This window comes from Lynx rufus, unplaced genomic scaffold (genome assembly GCF_022079265.1).
Source record: "Lynx rufus isolate CCGP_SWC_20201006 ecotype Redwood Valley unplaced genomic scaffold, mLynRuf1.p SCAF_1, whole genome shotgun sequence".
In the NCBI taxonomy this organism is placed as follows: Eukaryota; Metazoa; Chordata; class Mammalia; order Carnivora; family Felidae; genus Lynx; species Lynx rufus.
This window is the reverse complement of record NW_025814823.1, coordinates 85,720,583-85,731,831: the sequence shown is the minus strand read 5'-3', so window position 1 is coordinate 85,731,831 and position 11,249 is coordinate 85,720,583. Positions and strand designations below refer to the sequence as shown.

The window sequence follows — 11,249 nt, the reverse complement described above, 5'->3', positions numbered from 1 at the left end:
TCATATATTTTATATATTGTTATTCCATAATTGCATAAAAATAGCCTGCAAATATATAACTTTCTTTGGCATGTTGGAGGATATTGGCTAGAAAATTTGATACACTATAATGGAATATGATGAATTTAATACAAACAAATATTCGGAAATTCTTATATTATCCCGTAATAATTTAGGGTAGATACTGATTTTTGAATTTTTCATTCAATTGGAAATTACCATTAAATCATAAAATATATTTTACATTTTAAAATAGGTTATAAAAAGACATACTACTGCTTTTGATAGACTACTATTTATAAAATATTCAATAATGCATTTTTTAATGCAGATAACCCTTTAAATGTTCTTAGATTTCCTATGGTCTCTAGTAGTTTCATCAGTGATATGTTTATCTTGTGAAGGAGTACTACAATTACTTTAGAGGTTTTTTTTCAAACTTTTTTCTGTGATAAAATATATATTTAACACAAAATTGTCAATTTTTAACCATTTTTGACTGTACAATTCAGTGAAATTAAGTACATTCCATTTTGTTCAATCATCCTTATGATCCCTTTCTAGAATATTTTCACCATCCCAAACTGAAGCTTCTCATCCTGCAATTCTAACAATTCTTTGTATCAGTTAATTTGCCAATTCTAATTACATCATAAGTGGATACACACAGTATTTTCCTTTTCTGCCTGACTTGTCTACCTTAGAAAAATGTTCCCATGTTTTTTCTCTTTTATTATTAATTATTATTATTATTATTATTATTTATTTTAAATTCCAATATAGTTAACATAGAGTATTATATTATTTTCAGGCATGCAATGTAGTGATTTTACAATTCTATATGTTATTCAGTGCTTATCATGCCAAGTGTACTCCTTAATTTCCATCACCTGTTTCACTCATCCAACCCACATCTCCACTATGGTATTCTATACTTCACAGTCTGTTTCTATGGTTTATCAATTTTTTCCATTTATTTTGTTTCTTAAATTCCACATAGGAGTGAAATCATATGGCATTTATCTTTCTCTGATTGACTTCTTTTGCTAAGCATTATAGTCTCTAGCTCTGCCTATGTTTTACAAATGACAAAATTTATTTTTTATGGCTCTGTAATATTCCATTATGTATGTATATATGTCACTTCTTCTAATCCATTCATAAGTCAATGGGCATTTGGGACCTTTCTATAATTTAGCTTTTGTATGTAATGCTACTATAAACATTGTGGTACATATATACCTTCGAATAAGTATTTTAGTATTGTTGTGTAAACACCTAGAAGTACAATTGTTGCATCAGAGTGTAGCTGTATTTTTAACATAATGAAGAAACTCTGTATTGTTTTCCAGAGTAGTTGAACCAGTTTACATTTCCAAAAACAGTGTAAGAGTGTTCCCCATTCTCCACATCCTTGCCAACAACTCCTGTTTCTTGTGTTGTTGACTTTAGCCACTCTGACAGTGTAAAGTGATATATTATTGAAGTTTTGATTGTATATCCCTGATGATCAGCGATGTTGAACATCTTTTCATTTTTCTTGGTCATTGGTGTGTCTTCTTTGGGAAAATATCTGTTCATGTTTTCTGTTCATTTTTTAATTAAATTTTTAGTTTCTTGGGTGTTGAGTTTTGTAAGTTACATTTTTGGGATACTAACCCTTTATCAGAAATGTCATTTGCAAATATCTTCTCCCATTCTGTATGTCGCCTTTTAGTTGTGCAGATTGTCTCTGTTGTACAGAAGTCTTTGTTTTGATGAAATTCCAATGGCTTATTTTTGCTTTTGTATCCCTTGCCTCAGGAGACATATCTAGTAAGAAGTGGCTAAGGCTGATATCCAAGAGGTTGCTGACTGTATTCTCTGCTAGGATTTTAATGGTTTCCTCTCTCATATATACATATATAGGTTTTTAATCCATTTTGTATTTATTTTGGTGTATGATATAAGAAGGTGGTCTAGTTTCTTTCTTCTGCATGTTTCTTCTTCAGTTTTCCCAACACCATTTGCTGAAAAGTCAGTCCCCTGTGCCACCATTGGATATTTATTCTTGCTTTGTCAAAGATTAGTTGCCCATATATTTGTGGTTTCATTTCTGGTTTCTCTATTCTTTTCCATTGACCTGTGTGCCTATTTTTGTGTCAGTACCACACAGTTTTGATCACTAGCACTTTGTAATATAACTTGAAATTTGGAATTGTGATGTCACTAGATTTGCTTTTTTTCTTTTTCAAGATTGTTTTATCTATTCGGAGTGTTTTGTGGTTTCATACCAATTTTAGGAATGTTTGTCCTATCTCTGTGAGAAACGCTGGTGTCATTTTGATAGAGATTGCATTAAATGTGTAGATTACTTTGGGTACTATAGACCTTTTAGTAGTATTTGTTCTTACAAACCATGAGCATTGACTACCTTTCCATTTCTTAGAGTTATCTTCAGTTTCTTTCATCCTTGTTTTATAGTTCTCAGAGTACAGATCTTTTTCCTCTTTGGTGGGGTTATCCTTAGGTATTTAAAGGTTTCTGGTGCAATTGTAAATGGGACTGATTCCCTGATTTTTCTTTCTGCTCCATTATTGGTATATACAATGCAACATATTTCTGTACATTAATGGCTTATCCTGTGACTTTACTGAATTTATGTATTATTTCCAGCATTTTTATGGAGTTTTTTGTTTTCCAAATAGAGTACTGTTTCATGTGCAAACAGTGAAAGTTTTAATTCTTCCTTGCCTATTTTGATGCCTTGTGTTTCTTTGTGTTGTCTGATTTCTGTGGCTAGGAATTTCAATACTATTTTCAATAACAGGGTTAAGAGTGGAAATCCCTGTCTGGTTCCTGAGCATAGAGGAAAAACTCTTAACATTTCTCCATTGAAGATGATATTAGCTGTGTGTTTTTAATAAATGTTTTTTATTATGTTGAGTTTTGGTCCCTCTATCCTAACTTTATTGAATTTTTTAAAATCAAGAATGGATGTTGTACTTTGTCAAATGCTTTTTCTTCATCTATTGAAATTATCATATGGTTCAAATCATTTCTTTTATTAATGTGGTGGATCATATTGATTGATTTGGGAATATTGAACGATGCTTGCAAACCAAGAATAAATCCCACTTGATCCTGGTGAATAATTCTTCGAATATACTGTTGTATTCAATTTTATGTTATTCTATTGAGAATTTTTGCATCCATATTCATCAGGGATATTGATGTATAGTTCACTTTATTAGTGGAGTCTTTGTCTGCTTTTTGCTACTAGGTTAATGCTGGCTTCATAAATGAATTTGGAAGGTTTCCTTTCTTTTTTATTTTTTGGAATAATTTGAGAAGAATAGATAATTAGCTTTTCTTCAAATGTTTGGTAGAATTCTCCCGTGAAGCCACCTGGCCTGGACTTTTGTTTTTTGGGTGATTTTTTATTACTTATTCAATTTATTTGCTGGTTATCAGCTTGTTCAAATTTTCTATTCCTTCCTGCTTCAGTTTTTCTTTTCTTAAGATTTATTTATTTTTGAGACAGAGCACAAGGCAGGAAGAGGCAGAGAGAGAGGGGTACAGAAGATCCAAAGGGGCCTCTGTGTTGACAGCAGAAGCACCATGCAGTGCTTGAAGTCACAAACCATGAGATCATTGCTTGAGCTACAGTCAGACACACAACTGACTAAGCCACCCAGGTGTCCCCCTGTTTCAATTTTGATAGTTTATATGTTTCTAGGAAATTATCCATTTCTTCCAGGTTGTTTGATTTGTTGGCATATAGTTCTTGATAATACTCTCTTATAATTGTTTTTATTTCTATGGTATTATTTTTTCTCCTCTTGAATTTGTGATTTTATTTATTTTGGTCTGTTTTCCTTTCTATTTGATAAGTGTAGCTATGTGTTTATCAATTTTATTAATTTTTAAAAAGAACCAACTGCTGCTAAAATTGATCTGTTCTGTTGTTGTTTAGTTTCTATTTCATTTCTTTCTGTTCTAATCTTTATTATTTTCCTCCTGCTGACTTCAGGCTTCATTTTTTGTTCTCTTTCTATATCTTCTAGGTGTAACATTAGGTCTTTATTTGAAAATCTTCTTGTTTCTTAAAGTAGGCCTGTATGACTGTTTTCATCTTACTTAGGACCACTATTGCTCTGTCACCATTGCTTGGAAACTTGTGTTTTAATTTTCATTTATTCCCAAGCATTTTTTTTAAATTTCCTCTTTGATTTCCTAGTTTAACCATTCATTGTTTAGTAGCAATGTGTTCAACCTCCTAGTATTTGTGGTCTTTGCAAATTTTTTCTTACACTTCACTTGAATTTTGATAGTGTTGTGGCAGGAAAATATGCATGGTAGGATATAAATCTTTTTGTACTTCTTGAGGACTATTTGTAACTTAATATGTGGTCTGTTGTGGGTAATATACCATGTGAACTTGAAAAGAATATGTATTCTGCTGTTTCAGGATAAAATGTAAATTTATCTCTTAAGTCCCTCTGGTCCAGTGTATCATTTAAAGCCATTGGTTCCTTGTTGATTTTCTGCTTAGATGATCTGTTCATTGAGTTAAGTGGGGTGGTATAGTTCCCCACTATTACTGTATTATTATCAATAAGTTCCTTTATGCTTGTTATTATCTGTTTATATATTTGGGTGCTTCCATCTTGGTGCATAAATATTTTCAATTGTTAGATCTTCTTGTTGAATGTTCCCATTTATGAGTATATAGTGTCTTATTTTGATTCTTGTTACAGTCTTTGTTTTATGGGCTAGTATGTCAGATATAAGAATTGTTACTCTGACTTTCCTTTGACATTCATTTGAATGATAAATATTTCTCCATCTTCTCACTTTCAATCTTCAGGTGTATTTAGGTCTAAAATGAGTCTCTTACAGGCAGCAAATGTATGGACTTCCTCCCCCCATTCTGACACTTAATGTATTTTGATTTAGAGTAATTATTGATAGTATGTATTCAGTGCCATTTTATTACTTGTTTTGTCATTGTATCTGGAGATGCTCAATGTTCTTTCCTTGTCTTTGTACTTTTGGTCTTTCCTTTCCACTCAAAGAGTTCCCTTAATGTATCTTGCAGGTCTGGTGCAGTGGTTATAAACTACTTTAGCTTTTGTTTATCTGGGAGCATCTTTATCTTTCCTTCTATTCTGAACTACAGCTTTGCTGGATAGAATATTCTTGGCTGCAGATTTTTCTCATTCAGCATTTTGAATACATCATGCCACTTCTTTCTGGCTTGCCAAATTCCTTTCAAATATCTGCAGCTACCCTTATGGGTCCACCCTTATAAGCTAAGGATTTCTTTTGTCTTGCTCTTTTTAGAATTTTTTATTACTACTTTTTTTTTTTTCAAATTTAATTGTCATATGTGTTTGTGTGGGCCTACATTTGTTCTTGTTTTTTTTTTTTTTTGAGGAGTTCTCTGTGCCTTATTGATATAGATGTCTGTTTCAATCCCCCATTAGGGTAGTTTTCATCTATTATTTCTTCAAACAGATTTTCAACCCCTATTTCTCTCTTTTTCTTCTGGAACTCCTATATTAAGATGGTTATTATTTTTGATGAATCACTGAGTTCCCTATGTCTATAGTTGTGTTCCTTAATTCTTCTTCCTCTCTTTTGTTCAGTTTAATTTTTCCACTATTTTGTCTTCTATATCACTTATTCATTCCTCTGCTTCTTCCAGCCTTGTGTTCATTGCATCAAATCGTTTCCATTCTCAGTTATTGCATTTTTCATTTCTGACTTACACTTTTTAACTATTTTATCTCTAACCAAGCGAGTATCCTTTTGATCATTGCTTTAAAGTTTCCATTAGGTATGTTACTATTATCTGTTTCACTAAAATCTCTAGGTGTGGACTTATCTTGTTCTTTCATTTGGAATGAACTCTTCCTTCTTGGCATTTTGTATATGGCATAGAAAAGCCAGTTATGTTTCCTGTTACTGAAAGTAATGGCTTTATGAAAAGAGGTCACATAGGGTCCAGGACCTGACACTTTGGGGAGTGTCTCTGGTGTGTGCTGCATGCACTCTGCTGCTGTGTTTTGGTTGCTCTGTCCTTCAGGCCAGTCATCTGCAGATGTTTTTCTTGCTTGATGTGGGAAGTTTGTGGTTCCTGGCCTGAAAGTGGTGAGTTTTAATTAGATGTGCTCTGGTCTGCATTTGAAGGAAACCTGACACCACTTCCATCAGAAGTGAGGCCCCACAGAACTTTTGTAAGAATTGTGCTGTCGGCAGGGTTGTGTGGTGGTCTTCTGGGGAAGGGTTCCACTGTGCTGAGGCTAAGGCAAGCTTGACTGAGTAGGGTATTTATGCCACAGCATAGAGCTGTGGCACTTGATGTAAGCAAGACAGGCAGCTTGTGTGGACTCAGCACTACTTCTCACAAGTGGCTCTGTGTTTATGCTGAGGATCAGGGGAGACAAGTGACACTAACCAGGTCCTTGTAACCACAGAGGAATTTCCAGGAACACTGTCTTTCAGTGACTTCCTCTAAGAAGAGGAAATTATCTCCCCCCACACACACCCTTGTGCTCAAGGTTTTTGTCAGGTGACTGTTTTCACATTCCCTGCTTTCTATTCAGGAGTAGGGTAGAACCCACAGGGCTCTATTCCAGCCAAACACCCTGTCATTTAAAACTCCAGTCTTGTTGAGGTCCCAATAGTTCATGTTTGATTTTATTTCCCTTGCCTCCAGAGACATGTCAAGTGAGAAGTTGCTGCACCTGAGCTCAGAAAGGTTACCTCCTGTCTTCTCCTCTAGGATTTTGATGGTCTCCTATCTCGTATTTAGGTCTGTCTTCCATTAGAATTTACTTTTGTGTAATGTATAAATAAATGGTCCAGCTTAATTCTTCTGCATGTTGCTGTCTGGTTCTCCCAGCACCATTTGCTAAAGACTGTATTTTTCCATTAGATATTCTTTCCTGCATTGTCAAAGATTTGGCCATATATTTGTGTGTCCATTTCTAGGTTCTCTTTTGGATTCCATTGGTCTATATGTCTGTTTTTGTGCCAATACCATACTGTCTTGCTGATTATAGCTCTGTAATACACACTAAATTCTGGATCTTGATGCTTCCAGGTTTGTTTTTCTTTGACTACATTACTTTGGCTCTTTAGGGTCTTTTGTGGTTCCATACAACTTTTAGGATTGTTGTTTGTTTGTTTGTTTGTTTGTTTTAATCTATGTGAAGAATGATGGTGCTATTTTGGTTGGGATTGCATTGAAAGTGTAGATTGCTTTAGGTAGTATGGACATTTCAACAATATTTGTTTTTCTAATCCATGAGAATGGAATGTTTTTTTTTTTTATTTTTTTAAAAAAAATTTTTTTTTCAATGTTTATTTATTTTTGACAGAGAGAGACAGAGCATGAACGGGGGAGGGGCAGAGAGAGAGGGAGACACAGAATCGGAAACAGGCTCCAGGCTCTGAGCCATCAACCCAGAGCCTGACGCGGGGCTCGAACTCACGGACCGCGAGATCGTGACCTGGCTGAAGTCGGACGCTTAACCGACTGCGCCACCCAGGTGCCCCGAGAATGGAATGTTTTTACACCTTATCAAGATAAATAGATTCCACACAGCAAAGGAAACAGTCAACAAAACTAAAAGGCAACCGACAGAATGGGAGAAGATATTTGTAAATGCCATTTTGGATAAAGGGTTAGTATCCAAAATCTATAAAAAATTTACCAAACTAAACACCCTAAAGACAAATAATCCAGTGAAGAAATGGGCAGAAGTCATGAATAGACACTTTTCCAAAGAAGACATTCGGATGGCAAACAGACACCTGTAAAGATGCTCAACATCACTCATCATCATGGAAATACAAATGAAAACTACAATGATATACCACTTCACATGGTCATAGTGGCTAAAATTAAGAACTTAGGAAATAATGGATGTTGGCAACGATATGGAGAAAGGAGATCCCTTTTGCTCTGTTGGTGGGAATGCAAACTGGTGCAGTCACTCTGGAAAACAGTGTGAAGCTTCCTCAAAAAATTAGAAATATAATTACCTTATAACCCAGAAATAACACTACTGGGAATTTATCCAAAGGATACAGGAGTGCTGATTTGTATCCCAATATTTACAGATAGATAGATAAATAGATATCAAATGGAATACTACTTGGTGACCAGAAAGAATGAAATCTTGCCATTTGCATCAACATGGATAGAACTGGAGGGTATTATGCTAAGTGAAATAAGTCAGCCAGAAAAAGACAGATCAACCCATAAAACTCAGATAATACAGGGATCCTAAAATACCTCTGTGCTTCCTGAACAGTGTAGAGAAGGTGTGGATGCATACTTCTCCAATGATGCAAAAACGGTGAGAATGGCATGGCACCATGGCATTCAATGTATTCTATAAGATGAGGGGAATAAGGAACCCCGGACCAGAAATAAACCCATGAATATATGGTCAACTAATTTACAACAAAGATGCTAAGAATGTACTATGGATAAAAGACAGACTATTCAAAAAATGAATATTCTATATAATTCATAGTTGGGAAAACTGGATGGCCACATGCAAAAAAAATTACATTACAACATTATCTTAAACCATACACACAAAAAATAGTTTAAAATGGATTAAACACAAATGTAAGAACAGACACGATAAAATTTCTGGAAAAAATAAGTGGTTACCTTCTAGACAGAGGTATATATATATATGTGTATATATAAAACTAGCATATATATATATATATAGTGTGTATATATATATAATATATATAGTATAGTATATATATAGTATATATATATAGTATATATATAGTATAGTATATATATATATATAACTAGTATATATATATAACTAGTATATATATATGTATATATATGGGTATATATATATGTATATATATATGTGTATATATATATATATATATATATTTGAATCTTGCACTAAAGACAAAAAGAACAAAAGTAAAAATAATCAAGTGGGACTATTACAAAGAAAATCACAGCAAAGAGAACCATCAACAATATGAAAAGACAAACTATTGAATAGGGAAAAGTATACTTTCAAGTCATATGTGTGAAAAGGGGCTGGTATATAAAATATAAAAAGAAAACATATAATTCAATAGTAAGAAAAAAATGAGTAAAAAATTGGCTGAGTTTCAAATAGAGGTCATTTTCTGAAGAATATTCAGATGGACACAGATTTAAAAAAATGATCAATGTCATTAATTATCATAGAATGCAAATACACCACAATGATCTATCACCTTACATATTTAAAACAGCTATTATCAAAAAGACAAGGAATAAGAAGTGCTGGTGAGGATGTGGGAAAATGGGAATCTCTTCACTGTTGGTGAATGTAAACAGGTACAGCCATCATGGAGGAAAGTATGGAAGTCCCTCATTACATTAAAAATGAAACTACCATATTATCCAGAAATTCCACTGCTGGATATTTTTCCAAAAATACAAAAACACTATTTGGAAAAGATATGATAATCTGTATGTCAATTGCAGTATTATACACAATAGCTAAGAAGCTAAGATAGGGAAACAACCTACATATCCTAAGTATCTGTTGATGTGTGTGTGTGTGTGTGTGTATGTGTGTATATATTATATGTATATACGTATATATTATAATATATATTATAAATGTTATAATATTTCTTGTTCTTTTGTCCCATTTTATCTATTTGGGGAGATTTGCTAAATATATTAGAACTAGTATAATGGATAATACATCTAGTTGGACTGTTTTGAATGTCATTTCAATGTATTAATAAAATCTTATTACCCACAAATTAAGGGAAAATATATGCTATTAACATTTATTGAAAAATTACCATGAATATAAAATGATTGGGAATGTAAATTTTTTAAAATCTCAATTATCTTAATTTTCTAGATTAATATCATCTTTGTCTGGAATCTTGGAATGACATTGTTCCTTATGAGTGTAAAAGGTGAAAATGATGTATTTCTAAAGCAGCAGGATTAATGAGAACTTTGTCGACACTTATACAGAGCAGCAGATCCTCTGAATCACTCTTCTCAGGGCTCCCATCACCTCCTTGTTTCTCAAGCTGTAAATGATGGGGTTGAGCATTGGGGTCAGGATCGTGTAGAAGATGGCCAGAATTTTGTCCTCTGTTGGAGTTCTCAGCGATCTTGGGCGTAGGTAAGTGTAAGCAAAGGGTGCATAGTAGAAAGTTACCACAGTGAGGTGTGTGCTACAGGTGGAATAGGCCTTCTTCCTCCCTTCTGTTGAGTGCATGCGGCAGATGGTGAGGAGAACTCGGCCATAGGAACATGCAATGCCAATGAAAGGTAACACAAGGAAGAGTGTGGTGCTCACAAACACTGTGTACTCATAGACCCAGGTGTCCATGCAGGCCAGTGTCAACATGGCCGGGAGATCACAGAAGAAATGATTGATGGTTCTGGGTCGACAATAAGGGATATGGAGGGCATATACATTGTGGGCACAGGAGTTGATCGAGCTCATTATCCAAGATCCTGTAATCATCAACACAAGTACTCTTTTGCTCATACGAATGGGATAGTGAAGAGGAAAGCAAATGGCCACATAACGATCATAAGCCATACAGGCCAACAGTAATCCTTCTGCACCAGCTAATGTAATGAAGAAGAAACTCTGAACTCCACACCCAATGAAAGAAATCGACTTATTTCCAAAGAGATAATTGGACGCCATCTTGGGGACAATGGTGGAGATGTAGTTCAGGTCCATGAGGGAGAGCTGACTAAGTAGAAAATACATGGGTGTGTGGAGATGAGTGTCCAGGAGGATGACGATGATCATGGACATGTTGCCAAAAAGAGCCATTAAGAAAATGAGAACAATGAAAATGAAGGAAAACAGGCCAATTTCTGATGGTGGGAATAATCCCAATAAGAAAAAATCAGTAGATGTTTGGTTATTATTTTCCATGGGACATTAATTTAGCTTTCCCTAAAGAGAAACACATATTACATACAAAAAAATTAGCTTTTATTAATTCCTTTTTTTTGTTCCAAACTGATTTATTAATGAAACATTGTAACTCTTAAAAAAAAACTTAACACATATTCTGATAAAACAAACCTGCCAGTTTTTGCCTCAGAGATAAAATCTTTATAGGAAATGCATATATATACAAAATATTTCATTAAAATCTGTATATCCAAGAATAATATATTTCTGTAATGATTTTATTGAAATTTATATATATATATATATTATTTTTCTATA

General features: G+C 33.9%; 1 protein-coding gene across 1 annotated transcript; it reads right to left on the bottom strand.

The window, feature by feature from the left end:
- Positions 1-10,013: 10,013 nt before the first annotated feature.
- On the bottom strand, positions 10,014-10,949 carry LOC124519032 (olfactory receptor 2L5-like). Its single transcript, XM_047089000.1, has one exon. It carries the CDS (start codon positions 10,947-10,949, stop codon positions 10,014-10,016), a length of 936 nt encoding a protein of 311 aa, XP_046944956.1.
- Positions 10,950-11,249: the final 300 nt, after the last annotated feature.

Bases quoted from the DNA above. Each gene is read 5' to 3' on its own strand.
- LOC124519032 (XM_047089000.1), bottom strand. From the start codon at position 10,949: ATGGAAAATAATAACCAAACATCTACTGATTTTTTCTTATTGGGATTA.